General features: G+C 45.3%; 1 protein-coding gene across 8 annotated transcripts in view; it reads left to right on the top strand.

Moving 5' to 3' along the window:
- The window catches only part of DCDC1 (doublecortin domain containing 1), a 443,558-nt gene that overhangs the window by 388,730 nt on the left and 37,296 nt on the right, over window positions 1–17,532 (top strand). For all 8 annotated transcript variants that reach the window (XM_070626537.1, XM_070626535.1, XM_070626540.1 and 5 more), the window contains 7 exons: window positions 698–853; window positions 1,938–2,138; window positions 7,243–7,336; window positions 9,874–10,044; window positions 12,594–12,779; window positions 14,068–14,271; window positions 15,558–15,759. In XM_070626537.1, coding sequence (XP_070482638.1) covers window positions 698–853; window positions 1,938–2,138; window positions 7,243–7,336; window positions 9,874–10,044; window positions 12,594–12,779; window positions 14,068–14,271; window positions 15,558–15,759 — 1,214 coding nt within the window. The remainder of the gene's footprint in view (window positions 1–697; window positions 854–1,937; window positions 2,139–7,242; window positions 7,337–9,873; window positions 10,045–12,593; window positions 12,780–14,067; window positions 14,272–15,557; window positions 15,760–17,532) is intronic.

Genomic DNA, 17,532 nt, shown 5'->3' with positions numbered 1-17,532 from the left:
AGCCCAGGAGTTCTCCCGTTGTGTCAGGATCCCACGGAAGGCAAGCGAGCCTGGAGCGTGATATGTACAGATCTGTATGGCGGCCACGCTCCCGCGCACAGCGTCGTCTCAGTAGGAAGCAAGAGGCTGGCTCAGTCATTCAGACTAGGACGATTTACTCAGTGTTTCGGTGCGTTATTCTCTTTCAAAAGCTGGCATGTCTGTTCCAGTGCTCTTTGAGTCTCCCTAGATTTCTCTATTGAGAGGAAAAATTAAGTTAATGAAGATTCCTTTAACATTGTCTAGTGAGTAAACTTCATGAAACCCAGTAATCTAGGCTGGACTGTTCCAGACAGAGTTATGACCCACTTCTGGGGTGAGCAGAAGGACTCTCATTACATGTTTGTTACAAATTTGTTAAACTACTAGGCAGTCTTAATCTTATAATTTTTCACATATAATATATGACCTCATTTTTTCTCAATAAACAAAAAAGAATGCTGTTTATTATGGGATCGAGGACTTTTATGTGTAGCCTCGTATTAAAAGACCTAAATTATGAGTTAGTGGGATGTGGATTTGCAGTGTTGAGCGCCGTTATGGAAATATGATTTACAGACCCCCCGTCTCCTTCAGGACAGGATCAGCTACACGCAGAGACATTCTCTGGGGGTAAGTGGGAACTCTTAGACTTGTGTTTGTTTCTGGCCCTTGATAGGGATGCGCACGCGAGGGCCCATCTCCGAGGGAAGGCTCGGGGTCCTGTCGTCAGGTACGCCTGGCAGGACACCTCTGGGGACCTGCAGCAGCATGGCGGGCCTCCGGAGAAAGTGGAAGAGCTCTTTGACGATGCGCACCCACAGGAGGAGGACAGGTAAGAAGGGATTCCTTAGATTTGCTCACTTTGGGGCAAAAGTATTCCCGAGGGTCTGCGTTCCTGTCAGCTCAGTTTGCATCAGCACACACGTTTTCGCTTGTGTTTTGACGGAAGTGCTGAACATGCTGTGGGATGGTCCTCATCGCTTCAGTTGTGGCCATGAGTCCTGCTCGCTGGCGTCTTCTCTGTGCAGACAGCGAGCTCACCCGTTTGCCTCCTGAGCACCGGCCGAGCCTGTCTATCTGCTGAATGAGTGTGTGAATGAATCTGTGGATGAGCACACGAGATGGCCTGACTTCTTTAAGAAATTAGTAAAACGCAATTTCTTCCTTTTTAATTTTATTTATTTCTGATTAATGTCCAATGAAACGACAGGAGTCTATAATACTTTGTATTATTCCGTCTTTAGACATTTGCTTAACATTACAGCAGCTCATATGAATTAAACAATTTTGTCATATGAACATTTGGCATTAGTCCGCACTTATAGTAGGGACTTAGATGTTTATAAATTAGTTTAATTGCCAATGCATCGTGATGGTTAATATGTTTAATAAGTCGGCTTAATGCTTTAAGATCCGTTAAGTAACAGATTCCTTTAATTAACTCACTAGCATTTTGTTATTTTCTTTTATGATATTCTATGAATTGTTTGGGAAGATTGAAACCTTGGAGAATGAAATTCTATTTTCCAGAGGTCCTGTGGATGGAGGATAGAGAGCCATGGTCTGAATGGGGCCCTTCGTTCTCTGTTTGATTCTGAATGCCCCCCTTCTTCTCCCTCTTTTTCTTCTTTAACTAAATTCTCTCTTCAACTGAACTTCTTTTTTCTTTGCTGATGAATTTCTCATATTCTCTTGAATGAACCTTTACTTCTGTTACAAAATAAACTCAGACTCCTATTTTTCACTTCCGCCTGGCAGTGCAAAGCAAACAGCATTGCTGGTGTCCCGATGATCGTGCCTCCCCGTGACAGGTGCATTTGGTTCACAGCGGGTCTCTCACCAGCAGAACTTGCAGTCTCCAGCACGTTGGTGCACAGGGTACTTTTCTGCCACTAATGAGATTCTCTTTATTTCAGCCGTTCTCCAAGGCAGAGTAAATGGCAGAAGCTTTGCCACCAGCAGTTTGAATACAGAGATGCGCAAATTATAAGCCATGCCGTTCCTCAGCTAGCACTGGGGGTGCCAGGTCCCGACCTGCATTCGGGCACGGAGGTGGTTTTGGTGGAGAAAAAAGCAGATGATGGTCGTCAACGCTGGATGCACAAGAAAGGCAGCAGGTAAACCCGTTAGATTTGGGGGTTAGTATATCAAAAAGTGAGTGGGTGCCTAAGAGAGCCCACATGATCCTCACCCAGCAGGCAGGGTACCTTTGAGGACTTTGGATTTTCTGATAACATGGCCAATAATTCTTAACCTACTCGAGGAGGAGAAGGAGTGAAAGCAAATGCGAGCCCTCGGGAGTCTACACACAACTTCTCCACTATCGATTCAGATAAGAAATGTGAAATCAACCTGCTGAGCTCATGGTTTCAGCTGGCCACTGAGGTCAAGAGAAAACTGGGCCCTTGTCTAATTTTATTCTGATGATTTGAAGGGATCAAGTAGGAACTCTAAAACGTCCCCATTTTTAGAATTTGACAGCACTTGTCATTGACTCATCTCCTGCCCCCCAACATGCTTGCCCCTCGCCCTCCCCTGCTGCCATCACGTAACCAGCTGATACGGCTTCTGCTCACACAGTGAAAGAGAATTCTTACCTTAACGGATACAAAATCCTAATCCAATGGCTGGCCTTTGTTTGGATTCAGATTCAAGCTGGCCACTGTCAATAGGTTATTTCCGAGACAATCAGAGGAAATTTAGAACAGTCTGGGTACCCCACGATATGAAGGAAGTCTTGTTAATTTTGTTGGTGTCATAATGGTTTAATGGTTACGTTAAAAAAAAAAGAGAGAGAAAAGTCCTGGTTGCTTGGATATATATTGTAGTATTTACAGATAAAATTAAGAGATATCTCAAATTTGTTCTAAAATATTCTAGCAAAAGCAAAAACTTTTAAACTTGGGAGGGGGGAACGGAGGAAACGAGAATTGGTAGAATATTGACAGCTGCTCAGTCCACAGTGGTTTCTTACACGTTTCTCTCTGTTTCGGTGCACGTTCAAACATTTCTTTAACAAGAAAGAAAAGAACTCCTTGGATTTTAGATTGGTTTGCTTCAAATTCTACCATTTGTGTTACATGGTGGAGCTCCAGGGGCCTCTTCAGGCTTTGGAAATACTATACAAAATGTATGTTTGTGTATCTGTACTATATATATATATATATTTTTTTTTTTTTTTTTCTGGGAAAGAGCTGTGATTTTCATTGGCTTCTCAAAATGTGTGTGATGCAAAAGCTTAGGAGTGGCTGCTCTGAGAGAGGCTGCATGAGCTTCAGCAGGTGGCAGCAGCGGCGGCGTGGGCGGGGAGGGAGCCAGCCTCACTCTGCCCGCTGTCTGAGATGAGCAAAGCCCCCAGCAAGGCGCACTTAGAGAGGGCTGGGAAGCCACCGTGCAGGCAGGCCCGTGAGTGTGTTCTCTGCCCCGTTCATCCCGCCTAAGCTGTGTTTGCGATGGGGAGCTAGGAAGTAGGCTTTTGTCCCTGAGAATTGCCTGCCATATGGAACCAAAATTCATTCGCACAGCTGCACAGGGTTATTAAGGGCAGTGTTTTAGGTGCTGGAGCTTTAGCAAAGAACAAAACAGATGAAAATCCCTGCACCTACGGAGCTAGAGCCTCCCCATCTCTACCTCTCTGGAAGTTTGCAATCCATCCCACTGCCTTGGTTTTCTGTATTGCAGTTGAGGTCCCTTTTGAGCCTACGCTGGAATTGGAGCATGGCTGATGAACCGGGGTGGACACACATGGGGAATGAGAGAAGTGACCCTAAGGCAGGAGAAAGCCAGCGTGATGAGTTTGTCAGGAATGCCTGGCCACTGGAGGAGAGGCGAGTTCTGAGTCCTGCTCAGAGCCTGTCGCTGGGTTTGTTTTTCATCCCGAGTGCTGTGGAGGAAGCAGGAGGAGGGAAAGGTTCTTTAAGTAAAAACAGAAAGAGCGGTTTGCCTGAAACGCCGTGAAACGCTGGACCACAACCACCACTGCTTTGGAAAATCCAACCGCGTCTAGCAAGAGGAGGATGGTCTCTTCCCATCTCCTTCCACTTTCCAAAACACTCTGTAACTTTGACGTCTTAAGGCCTCGCACGGCGAGCTGTGGAAGAGGGGGACGGTTGGTGGGAGATGGAGACATTGATTGTCCCTGGTCAGAAACTTGAAGCTTTGGTCCAAGAGAAGAGGTGGAGCAGTGAAGGGGAGAGGCAGTGGGACAGGATTCTCACGAGCACGCGGGTCACCATGTGGGAACTCCCACAAGCGCTTGGGCGGGAGAGGTTTGCAGAGTCTTGGTGAGTAGGTGTGGCCAGATTCAGACGAATATGTGTCCTATGGCCGAAGTGCGTGGGCAGGGACGGTAATTCTGAGCTTGCTTCCGCATTTTCCCTTGGCGTTTTGCTTTGTTCTCGTTCATGTAATTGGATGCTGAAACCCATTTGTTTTGATGAGCTGGCGAGTCCTGGAGACTCTTGGGTTGCATTAGGCAGCAGAAACCTATAGAAAATTCTGTGCATGTGGGCCACAGTCTTTTGATCCTCCATATTTTGTCCAGACAGTAGGCTCACATTTAGGGAGGCAAATGCCATCCAGAATTTGTATTACTAGAGTGTAGGTAGAGTCACTCACGGCCAACACAATGGGAGATACCCAGTGGCTGTCACTGTGCCGAGAATTTTTCACTGTTAGTCCTTTCATTCAGTCCTTTGGGTCTTGAATTACTTTTTCATTTTGGCCTCCTATTTAAAATAGAAAATAACTAGGAAATCTGATATCCTAAGCAATTATCAGCAAACCCTCTTCAGGGAAATTATGAGAGTGAGAACGAGGCCTAGCTGGGGTAGCGTGTAGTCTAGGCTAGAAGGGCAGGAGAAGAGTGAAGGGGTGCTGAGGGGTCGTGGGGAAGAGCCAGACACACTCACGCAGGAGGATGCTCCAGGTCAACTTTTGAGATAAGCTGGCATCTTTCTGCACTTTTCAACTCTGGCTCCGTCTAAATTAACCATTGGTCTCTAAAGGGAAATATGAAAAAAATCCTCAGGGATGAAAATCCCCTCAACAGGACTCAAATTTATACAGTGTCATGGAATTTGGAGTTGAAAGAGATCTTAGAAATCTCTAGTCTTAGCCGTGATTCCAAAGCTAGGTAAACTGAGGCTCAAGGAGCTTCAGTGTCTTTCGTGCACTCGGAGTGCAGGTTGGTGGGAGAGGCGATAGTGTCGAGCTGGAAGTCGCGGGGATACAGAGTAAGTTCTCACTCTGCTGTTTGGCGCACGGGGTTCTGTAGTCTCCCGGCCCGGCTTCCAACAGAGGCTAGGCACTCCTGCTACAGGCGAGCGCCGGTTGGCTGCACTGTCCAAAACAGAAAAGAAAAGCCCACACCTTAGTGTCTGAGCGAGGCACTGGAGCCTGGGAGAAGTTGCTGCCTCTGTTCTAGGCCGCACAACACAGAGACGGCGAGGTGACTAATCCTGCATCAGTAGGTCAGTGCATGAAATACGAAATCATTCATTCCTCTGAATAATGTTGGGTGCCAATAAGAATGCAAGATGCAAGCTATGCAACATGCTGAGGCCACAGAGACAGACAATGCAGAACACCAGCTCTCGTGCAGTGCAGTCCTGACAGATGTTGATAGGCTATTTGACAAAATTGAGTACCCATTTTGGATTTAAAGTGATACTTCATTAACTAAGAATAGATGGAAGAAATAAAGGTGAGATTAATACTGATTATCCTGTAGGAATAAGAGTGATGTTTAAAATTCTGTGTAATTTGTACTGTATTTTCCAGGGCTTTGTAAATTCTTTACAATGAGGATATATTATTTTATGTTCAGAGATTTAAATGAGAGATCTGGAATTTTTTAAGTCTCACAAGGAAAAATGTATTATTTTTATAACAGATCCTCTCCCACCTTTGCTCGCCCCTTCCCTCCACTCCTACATCCCTACATTTTATATTCGGGACGAGTTATGTTTTCTGCAGCAGGAATGCCAGTGCTGGTCTGCAAAGCAACTATGTTGACAGGTGTAAAGAACTGGCTTTTCCTATACAGACAAGAGCCTCGAATGTTTGGTTTATTTTTGCTTTTAAGGGATGCAAGGGAAAAGAATTGGAGGGTTTTAGCTCAATAACTTTGTTTTTTCGTCAAGGATGTTTTATGCTAGCTTCAGTGTAAGATCACTTAGAAACATTCAACAGATACCTTGCACTTTGAGGGAAAACTTTTTTAAAAAAGCTATAAAAAGTCACAACCATTAATAATAGTAGCTGAGCCTAAGAGCAGTGTGCCAGACAGTATCCTGTGCGTTTTATATGCATCGACTCGTTTGAGTCCCACAATAGTCCTGTGAGGTGTGCACGTTTGTCCCATTTTACAGATGAGGAAACTGAGGCACAGAGTCGTTAAGCAGAGCCGTGGAGCTCTTGAGAGGTGGACCCAGGATTCACGCTGGGGTACTGTGGCTCCAACAGGCATGTTCTTAATCGTGCTGCCTCACTGCCTCTCTGAGCAGCAAAATGGGTGAGGAGAGTGTATCAGCCTGGGTGTGATCAGTGATTTAACCAGAGGAGGTCTAATATAGGGAATTATTAAATGATAATAAAGAGTAAGTCTAAGACATTAAAAGCAAACAAACAAACTGTAAGTACTCGAGGGCTGGGGGTGGGCCCTGGAATGGGGCCTGCCCCCGCCTCATTCAGAACTCGCTGGGAAGGGTCTGGCTGCAGCTCACTGGACACGGTCTGTGGCTGCTGGGCAAGCAGGAAGCAACTGCTGGAACATGTGTGGGGGCGCAGCTGGTTGTAGGCACATGGGTGTGCAAAGGGAGTGGGGGTGCTGGTGCGGCAGAAGGCCTGGAGCCCATCATGGCCATGTTGGGGGACCACAAGCAGATGATGACCATGCCTGGCCAGAGCTGCAAGGGTGCCGATGGACTGCACATTTTGGAAATGTGCTGGGCCAGCCATCACTGGATGTCCTCACTCCCAACCACTGACGCCGTGCAGCAGCCAGAAGGAGCAGGAGAGCCCCTCCTCCTGCAGTGGACTTTCAGCACCTCTGCTGAGGAAGCTTGACATGGTGCTTTCTGTAGGGGAGAAATGCTCAGAGGATTTACATCAGTTATCACAGGGTACGTATGGAGCCAAGAGGCAACATTGACGAGTGGCACAGGGGGAGTTCTGAGGGCTCACGCTACTTGGTAATGTGCCTCATTCTGTTTTCCCAAGGACCTTCCACCTGGTGAGCGACCCGGAGCTGGTGCTGGCGGTGTCTATGACTAAGGCTGGGAATGAAGTCTGTGGCTATCCAGTTATTGTTCAGGTAAGATAGATATACAGGTGAAAGAGCAGGTGTGGCCCTTTATGTAGTTAAATTTCAGTAAAGCTCCATGCTTCCCTGTAGTGGAGAAAGAAAATGGCTGTCATAGAAACCTATCTTGAATGCGGTTGTTAAAATATTTACAGTAGTCTGCCTAAATTTCAAATTGAGCTTGTTCACGTAGCTCTTAATTTAGTTTAATCTGACAGATGGTGATTGTGGGCTTGCTTGCATGTCAGGAGCTATGCTAGTTACTTAAGTCAAATCCAGTGGCAAGCACGAGAAATTGTCCCAGAGCGTTCATGGAGCTGACAGTCCCGGCTGTGGATGCAGCCAGGTGAGTGGCTGTTAGCTGCACCTGGTTCAAGGTCAGCGACGGGGGACATATGCACGCCCCCTCTTACCTGGCTACTGGAGGGAGAGAACCTGGTCAAGCGGTCGCCCTGGAGGGCCTGAGCTCCTCAGTGTTAATTCTACTGAGACTCATTTCAGATACACCTTTGACATAATTTTGCAAATGCTTATTGCAGCCAGACCGTTTTTGGAGAACCCAGAGAAGTCTGGCTTCCGCTGAGTTGGGGGTGAGGTCCCGGAGCTCTTCTTTCATGTTCGCCCGTCATCTTCACTTCTGTGTAAACCAAGCTGCCCTGAGCCAGCCACGCGCTCTCCCTGCTGGGCGGAGGCAAGGGTTGAGGAGCACCTGTGCTTGCGTTGCTTTCTGCATCCTCCACGGTGTTTACCATCTTCCTGTTAAACAGAATACATTGTCTCCAAAGAACATTGTTTTATTCTATATTTTTAATACAATGAGGCAACTTGAATTCAAAATTGGGACATAGCAATCTGGACAGATATCAAAGCTTAATTAAGTCTGTCCTGATGATAAGTGGGGGGAGACGCAGTACATAACATCACCTCTTCCCTGCCAGGTGCCTCTTGGTACAGATCACAGTGAGATCAAACCTCTGCAGATACAGATTTAGTACCTTAATCAGTTTCATAAAATTATAGATATGAATGTTTTCCCCTAAGGTTCCCATTTCATAAGAAATGAGTTTGATCCCAAGGTAATTGGTATTCCCTTTCAAGGTTTTTTCTTCTCTGGTATTTCATTTTTATTTCTTGAAGTAATCAGTTTATGAGAAAATATTAAAGTTCATGTAAAATAATAAAAATGAGTCATGTTAGGCTAACGTTGTTAGACCTCCTCCCTGTTTCTCCCTGTTTCTTGTATTTTCCTCTTTGCTGTCAGTCTCTCCTTGGTAGAGCAAGTTCCTTGAGGTGTCAGGTTGTGCTCAGTTGGCACTAGTCTACTGCTGGCTTGCTGTTCGTGCTGTGGAGTAGATTTTGACTCCTAGTGACCCTGTGGACAGCAGAGGGAAGCCTACCCGGTCCCTCTGCTCCATCCCCTCACCTTCCGGTGGTGCCGTCTCAGAGAACGCTCCGCTGCTACTCATAGGGTTTTCGTGGCCAATTTTTTCGGAAGTGGGTGGCCAGGTCCTTCTTCCTGGTCTTAGTCTGGAAGCTCCGCTGAAACAGGTCCACCATGGGCGACCCTGCTGATAAGTGAAATCCTGGTGGCACAGCTTTCAGCCTCACAGCAACACACAGCTGCCACAGTAGGACAACCCACAGACAGGTGGTGTGGTTCCCTGACCAGGAAACGAACCCAGGCAGTGGCAGTGAGAGTGCCCAATCTTAACCACTAGATACCAGGGCTGACTAATATACTGGTTTAAATTCTCTGAAATTGACACAACTCATTTCTTTACTTATGCTTGAGCCAAGTTTTATAATTAGAATAAATATACTGTTTCTATTACAATAAAACTGATTGTCCTCACCTTTAAAAAAACCTCCTTGATAACCAATGAAATATAAATTAAGATATCAACAAGGTACTTTTTTCATTTGTTATATTGATGATGTTTTGGCAAGAGTGTGAGGAAAACAGGCCATTTCACATACTGTTGGTGTAAGTGTAAACTAGAATGACCTTTCTAGAAAGCATTTTGTGTGATAAAGCTTCGTATAACACATTGTAACATTTAGAAATGATCACGTTATTTTATCAGCAATTCTACTTGAGGAGTTTGTTCTAAAGAAGTTATTATGGACTTACACAAAGATTTATATGATTGTTCATTGCTCTTTTGTTTATAATAAGGAAAATTTGAGAAACAATCTACGTTTAACTATTGGGGATTGGTAAGATAAAATATCCCTAAGATCAAATGGCATCTATCCTTAAAAAATGTTAGGAAAAGGTTCATGGAATGTTGTTAAGTTAAGAAAAACAACTAATGCAGTTACCAAATTGTATCTATTTTGTGATTCCATTTTTTAAATTAAAGAATGCCTATGTATGAATATAAAAAATATTGTGTATATAATCATCAAATATCAACGGTAGTTATAAACTACATGGTAGAATTATGAGTAATTTTCTATACTTTCTGAGTTTATGTAGTGAAAACTCTGACTGCTATAACTAAATCATGAACTCTCCTGTTTGGCTCCATATTTTCTGTCCTTTTCAGAAGTATAAGCCATATAAGAATGGGGCTTCCAATCAGAGGTGGAAGTATGTGGAAAGTGTGAAAACTTTCGTGGCCTTTCACAGCACTGCCCTGGACAAGGAAACCACAGCGGCTCATTACGCGGGTGTCTGCACAGCCTCTGTGATCAAAGGGGAAAACGTCCATCAGCCAGTGAGTGGTTCCTTCCTACTGACGATTAAAGAAAAATAGGGGAAAATGGGGTAATTTAATAAAGCAAGAAAAATCTTTTTCTAGAAAACCCTATGTTCACACAAATCGAGCAGTGACTTGTGACGAAGTTGCTTGGCCTCTGTGACTGGTTGGGAAAGAACGTAGGGGTGTTGCTGTTGCCCTCTGCTGCTCTTGGCTCACCGCCATCAGCACCGCCTTTGCTTCATTGCCGGGTTTCCAGAGCCCGCATGAGACAGGGTAATCACACGTCTGTGCCCCCCAGGGGTGCCTGCCACACTGGGGTCACTGCACTCCAGACAGCTTATGGAAGTGAGGTGACTGCGTCTCTGACAATATCACATGGCACCAAGCACAGGGATAAGCGTCAGTAAACTCTGATTTCTAAAGAAGCCATTTATCAAGTTTGGTCCTACAATTCTTGTTAGTAGGGAGTCACTTGCACCATACTTTACCAACACCTGAGACATCTGTGGGTCAGTGGGTCAACCCACCTTGCTATCGTTGACGACCTTCAGCCTACAGAAAATTGAAATCTCACGATGTACACAAGACCCTCCAGACCCTCCTTACTCCGCTCCTCAGCCGGCTCTAAGCTGCGGCGTCTCCTTCACTCGTCGTTCCCTCGCTCTACGGAAGGATTCGTGGTTGTCCGAATGTGCCACGCCGTTTTGCGTGTCTCTGCCTTTGACTGCACTTTCCCTCCCGCCCTTTCTCCTTCATCTGTACACTCACACCAGTCAGCAAACATGCTGTCAGAGACCACTAAGGCCACCTTAAAAGGAATCAAGTCAACTTGAGAAGGCTTCCAGTCCAAAGACGAAACCATCTAAGTGTCAGTAAGACTAATGAATGTGGCGGGTTCACAAACATCAAATATGTTTAAATTTGTACGTTCATGCTGATATTCAACAGTAGCAGCAACAACAACTCGTTGGTCACAATTAGATGATTCTAAGCAACAACTTTGTTACTCTGTAACTAGATTTATGTTCAACTTTTTGGGACAAGAATCTTCCTAGATTTTACACGGATTTTTATATTTATCACATAAGCAGGCAAACAATGTCTGGATTTTCCACTTTTACTGATAGCAGTTATCAGTGGATTCAGGCGATTACAACCTAATCCCACATTAAAAACATTCCCAATGACTTTTGCTCTCGTGTCACCTGTTGGTGATCTTTGCCTAAATCAATTATTTCATTAGGAGTTTCAAAAGGGTCAATTTTGTCTAATTCTATCCCTTTTACCCACCTTTATTAGCTGAACTTTTAATGTAAGGGAGAATTTTATCTCTTCAACTAGGTATTTGACTACCCAAAAATATGCTTTGTAAGGGATGGTAGGATGAATGCTTAATTTTTTCCATCTCACTTATCTATTGTAGTGTAACAAACCCCCTGAAAACTTAGTGGCTTAAACCAACAACTATCTTTGCTCTGTGGGTCAATAATTTGAGCTGGGCTCAGCTGGGCAGTTCTGCTGGTCTTGCCCGAGGTCAGTCGTGTGGCTGTGTCATCTGGTGGTGCTTCAGTAGTTTGGTGGTTCTATGGGGACTGGACAGTCAAAGATGGCCTCCCTCCCCTGTCTGGTGCTTGGCGGCTGTGAGCTGGCACCTTGGTTCTTTCTCCTCAAGGCTCCTCGAGCAGGCTGGCTCAGGTGTGTTCAGACTGTGGTCTCAGGGTTCCAGTTGCAGCCAAAAGATAACAAGCCCCAGTGTGCAAGCACTTCTTACGCATCTGCTTGCATGGCATTTGCTCGTGCTATAGTGGCCAAAGCAAGTCACATGGCCTTGCTCAGATTCAAGGAAAGGAGAAAAGGAGAAAGACATTGTATTTCTTGATTGGACGAGCAGCAAAGTCACATTTCAGAAGGGCCTGCAAACAAGAGTGGGATAGTTTTTTTGTGGCCATCTTGAATCTTCCTAAGGCCAAATGTCAGAGTTATAGATTGGTGCCAGTTTACTTCCAATGGACTCCATTGATTGTGGCTTTGTTGTTTGTTGTTTTTTGTTGTGTTTGTTGTTTTAACTTATATTTTTAGCATCATTATGAACTAAGAATTTTACGTATTCAAACATATTCAAAGTGTTTCATTGCTCCCAAATTGTCCCACTTTGGGCCAGTGAAGACGCTTCACCTTGGCTCCTGTGTCATTTCGACATGACTCCTTCACTCCTGGCTGGCTTCTTTTCTTTCTGGGTACCACGTGACAAACCTTGCTAATCTTGTATATTTCTTGCCTCAAATCTGAAACCGGCCATTCCTTCAAGAAACTCTGATCCTGGACATGAGTTACACACATTGATGCTGAATTTTCTTTGCCTCTAGGCTTTTTCAGTCAACAGAATTTGGAAACATGTTCTTTTTAAATGAAATTATTAGGGAGTAAAATAATGCATTCATGTTGAAATTTCAAATTTGGCATTTGGGGATTATAAAAGTGCTTTATTTGTATTATAAAGTGTTGTGCAAAAATGCTGTCATAATTTAGATGCACCCACATGAAAGCATCTTTTCCCTTTTTAGGGGTTCTATTATCTCTCACCTGCTGGAAAGAAAGAAACGATGCTCTGCTTGGCATGTGGACAATCCAGGAGAGCAGAGAAAGGACTGAAACTCTTGCTTCCTGGGCTGCCGTTCCTCTGTGCCTCGGGATCCCAGACCCAGAAGCCCTTCTCGCGAGGGCCTTTCAAGGCCATCACAGTGGCCGAGGTGTGTAACGATCTGGGCTCTGCTGATGCGTGTGTGGTATCAGTTTGGAAACTTTGATGCATTCATTATCTGTCTGCACTCAAGTTCATCTCCACTCATCCGATTCATCTTCCTCTGCTGCACCCTTACCACTCCACCTGCATTGATTTCCTTTTCCCCAAAGTAATTTAAAATACATTGTCTATTAATAGCTCGATAGACTCTTTGAAGTTAATTGGGCACTTCTGCGGCTTTAATCATCTTCTGACACCTTCCCCTGCTCTCCGTGTTGCTTTTAGAGGAGGAAGGAACTGCAAATCTTCCCTTAGTGGAGCAGCTTTCTGCCCATATCTACAGGGCAGACTCCCTTTTACTGGTATGAAGCCTTTCAGGGGGAATTGGACGTGTCCTTGTTAATGACTTCAGGTTGGGTGCTGAATTCACGCATCCTCGTCTAATACTATTAATAGCTCCTGGAGAAAAAAATCTCTGCCGCTTTCCTGTGATCTTAATTTAAAATGGCACCATTTGAAAAGTCCTCTCCTTCAAGTTCAGAAGTGAGACATGCTAAGGGGAACTTACGCATCTGTGGGAAAGGAGCGGTTCCTGAGAGGTGGGCAGCCTTCTGGCCTGGTGCTCTTCAGGGCCTGCCCACCCATCCCAGCCCACTCTCCTCTCTCCCTGAACCTGACACACTGCAGGGAGGGGCTGGGGCAGTCATAGTTCCCATAAACACCAATTGGAGCAGTAACTGAAGGAGAAAGGCAGTCACTCCTCTGGGGGAGTCTGAAGGCATTTGGCTTCTTTGGTGATGGGGGGGCAGCGCTGAGTAGGTGGGGAGCTGATGGAAGAGAACCCCCCAGTGTTAGAGCATCTCAGACAGAGCTTTTCCCTCTGGAGCAGGGGTGGGGAGGGAGAGGAGCAGTGCTTAAGGCTGCACTTGTCCCCTCCCCCTTCCTCGGTCCTAAAGGTAAAGGTAAAGACAGAGAGCGTGTCTGTGGTGCTGGCGTCCCGATCCTTCATGCCCTGCTCTCTCTGGCTCAGGCATCCTTCCTCATGTCCTGTCACAGGAGAAGGCCAGAAACACAGGAGGCCCAAGTCACCTAAAGCCTCAGGGACAGGGCTGGGAAGAGAACTGAGTTCCTACCCAGAGTCCCTCCCACTGCAGCCTCCAATACATTTGAAGTGAGCATTTCAAAATGGAGACGCCACACACATATTCATTAAAAGACTGATGTATACCAAAATAGCAACACTGAAAGAAAAAAGCTTGAGTAGACCTATGATTTTTTTTTTTTTTTTAAATCAGGCTGATTTATCTTCTTACAAGGCTGAGAAAACTCTAGGTTATTATGAAGACCGCCTATCATCTTTACGGACGAAGACCCGCACGCAAGTTGTATCTCATAGTGGTATGGCAGCTACGCACCAGAAGGCAGTGAAAATAATTGCATACAGAAACGGAGACGGATATCGAAATGGGAAGTTAATTGTGGCTGGAACATTCCCCATGGTAAGTGGCTATCACTTAAATGCTTCTCGCATCCTCAGAGGTAACGATAATGGTGATTCCTCTGACAAGAAAAAAGCAGTGGGATTGAGTGATAAATGTCCCTGGCCAGCTTCACCAATTTAAGCTGATGAGATCAAGATCTCTGGTTTCTTAAACATATTCTTTCTGATTGTATTTCTTTGGATACAGCCTTAGAAAAGTGAGAAACCAGAATGTGGTTTTTAGATTAGCTCCAGAGCAAAGATATACAAAAGCAGGGGAAACAAAGCCACCAGACTTTCTTCATTCTGTGACAGACACAATGCCTCTCTGCCTTGCTCCCATTCTGGCTTCAAGCTGCGTGTCGTCTGACTGTTCGAGGGGCCCCTGCCTCATCTGTCATTTGGAGAATCTGAGCTCTCGTTTGTCCATAGGGTGTTTCACTTCATGTTCGCACTGGCGAAGCAGGACTTGTGCCGGGAGAGAATCTGTGCTTTCCGCCTTAGAGGCTGTGTCCAGGGTCGCAGGAAGGGAGGAGAGCCCAAAGGGCCCACACCCAGCTTTGTCCTTCCATCGCTTGGCGGTTATCCTGTCTGTCCATTCCAGCCAGCACCTTTGACAGCATATTTTACAAGCGTTGGTAGATGGGATCTGCTCTTACCCTGGAGCCTTCCTCGCAGATGCACCCACACACACAGACTCCTTCGCTCACCTCCTTGGTGGAATACAAGTACATTTTTTATAAAGATGATGTTGTTCAACAGACTAAGCAAAGTACAAAAGTTAGCAACTCCAAGATTCACCCTGAGCTCCACAGCTGGCTTTTGTGGTCTTGGGCAAAAATATTAATCCTTCGGCCTGTTTTCCCATCTGCAAATGGAAGTAACAATAGGTGTCATTTCCTGGTTTGAAAGTCAACTACTCATTCATTTTAAAGCAGGTCATCAATATGGAGTGGTCACAATTTATACCTTACAAGGCAGCAAAATTGAAAGTGAATTTCTAGGTTGAACATTTCTTAGCAAATAGATACTCTGATGATAAAATGCATTAACAAATGTCAACTGCTGTGTTACATTTCTGGAGCTAAGAACTTTCTCAGCTGGATTGGACTAATTTTGTGAGATTATGTAGGTTAATCTAATATCAGAAATGGTCTCTAATCAAAGATCAAATCGGTAGTTATTCAGCTTTCTATTTTCTCAAATTACAGGATTTTCTCAGATTTCTAAAATAATAAGGTCTTCCTGATTATTCCCAGTTCTCTCACGATTTCCTCTCAGTTCTGACCAGTCGGTGTTGTCTAGCTTCTTACAGAATGCACGGAACGGCTTGGTCTTGCCCGAGCAGCCTCCAAAGTGTACACCGAAGATGGAACCGCGGTCTGCTCCTTGCGTGATTTGGTTTTATGGGCTCTAGGCGAATCTTTTATCCAGAGAGACTCTGAGGGACGAAAGAAAGAGGCAGCCCCTGTCGGAACAGAAGAGACAACAGTTAAAAGTATGAAAGGTTGGTTACATTTGACAGGGTTTAACCAATTCGACTTATGTTTGATCATAAAAAGGTTAAATGTGATTCTTTCATTCAGTTACCCCTTCTAGAATGACAACCACAGAAAGCTCCTCTCACCTGAGATTCTTAAATCATCCTCACCTTGCAGAATAAAAACAAAAATAAAAGAATAATGTAGATTTGGTTTCAGCACCAAAACAATAAATAAATTGCCTAGAATTTATAAAATAAGTTGACAGCTTAGCTAGTTTATACAACACAAGCAGGTTTTGTTCTTAAATTCAGAACCCAAACCAACTGGATACCACTTAAGAAAGGGGAGCTGGGTCAATGCAAACCTGCTCAGTCATGAGAAGACCCGGCTTCCACTCTATAGGGCCCGCCTCCCTCGTCCCCGCCCACCCCGCCTGTCTCCAGGGCTCCTGTAAGCAGGATTGCCTCTGCCTGTTCACAGCTCGACTGTGCTCAGCTTGAGGCGGGGACATGTCCCCCACAACAGTTTGCTTAAAGAAAGAGTCTGGCCAGCAGAGATTCTGCGGGTACAGCAGGTGCCCAGTACTGTTGTTGTGACAGGCACGGTTCAGAGGTTGAGAGTGGGGATTTTGGAGCCAGAATGCCAGGGTTCACATCCAAACTCTGACACTTGCCAACTGAATGATCTTGGGGAAGTTGCTTAACCTCTGTGTACCTCAGTTTCCTCATTTGTAAAATGAAGACACTCATAGTCACGTGAATGTATCCTCATTTGGTCCTCGTAAATATGAATTTGTACTCCTAAGAGTACATGTGGATCTGAATAAATGTATGTGAGTATATATATCACTTATAACAGTGCCTGGTTGACACTTAACAAACAGTCAAAGAGTGTTAGCTATCGTTCTTGTGCACAGGATTGAGTCGGGAAAACCCACTCTTCCTCCCGTGTGTCTCTCCTTTGCTCTCGCACGTCTATCACACTCACAGCACTTCTGACACTAGTTCTGCGGAGTTTCTTCCCACACCAAGCAATCCTATAGCACCAGCTGGGTGCCTTGCAATTTAACTAAACGCCGACTCTATCCACGTGGGGATAGCATCAGATCCCACAGGTTAAGGGCTCAGTCCCACAAGACTTCACCCTTCAGATACCAATCACAAGGCCAGGTTGTTACCTGTGCTCCTGACCAATTGGCTATAATTCAGAAGTTCCCATGACTCCCTCCTCGGTTCAATTAATTTGCTCACAGAATTCAGGAAGCAGTTTGCTTACAAGATGACCAGTTTATTACAAAAGGATATGAGAAAGGATACAGTGAACACTGGATGGGAGAGATGCGTAGGGCATGGTGTGAAGAAGGATCGTGGACCTTCCATGCCATCTCTGGGGCGCCGCTCTCCCAGCACCTCCATATGTTCACCAACCCAGGAGCCCTCTGCACCTCAAGCTTTCGGGACTTAATGGAGACTTCATCGTGTAGGCAAGACCGGTCATCAACTCCATTCCAGCCCCTCTCCCTTCCTGGAGAAGGGGGCACAACGGTTGAAACTACTAAACTTCTAGTCATGGCGTGGTCTTTCTGGTGACCAGCCCCATCCAGGAGCCCACCAAGAGTTGCCTCATTAGAACAAGACACTGCCATCACCCAGAAAATTCCAAAGGATTTAGGAGCCCTGTGCCAGGAACCAGGAGCAGAGACCAAATATTAGAACAAGAGAGGCTCCTAGTGCTCTGATCACGTAGGAAATTAAAAAGATTTAAGGAGCTCTGTGCCAAGAACTGGGGGCAGAGAC

The sequence above is a fragment of the Equus przewalskii genome, chromosome 6 (genome assembly GCF_037783145.1).
Source record: "Equus przewalskii isolate Varuska chromosome 6, EquPr2, whole genome shotgun sequence".
Lineage (NCBI taxonomy): Eukaryota > Metazoa > Chordata > Mammalia > Perissodactyla > Equidae > Equus > Equus przewalskii.
Note: the sequence above shows the minus strand (reverse complement) of the source record. Positions and strands in the feature narration are given on the sequence as shown.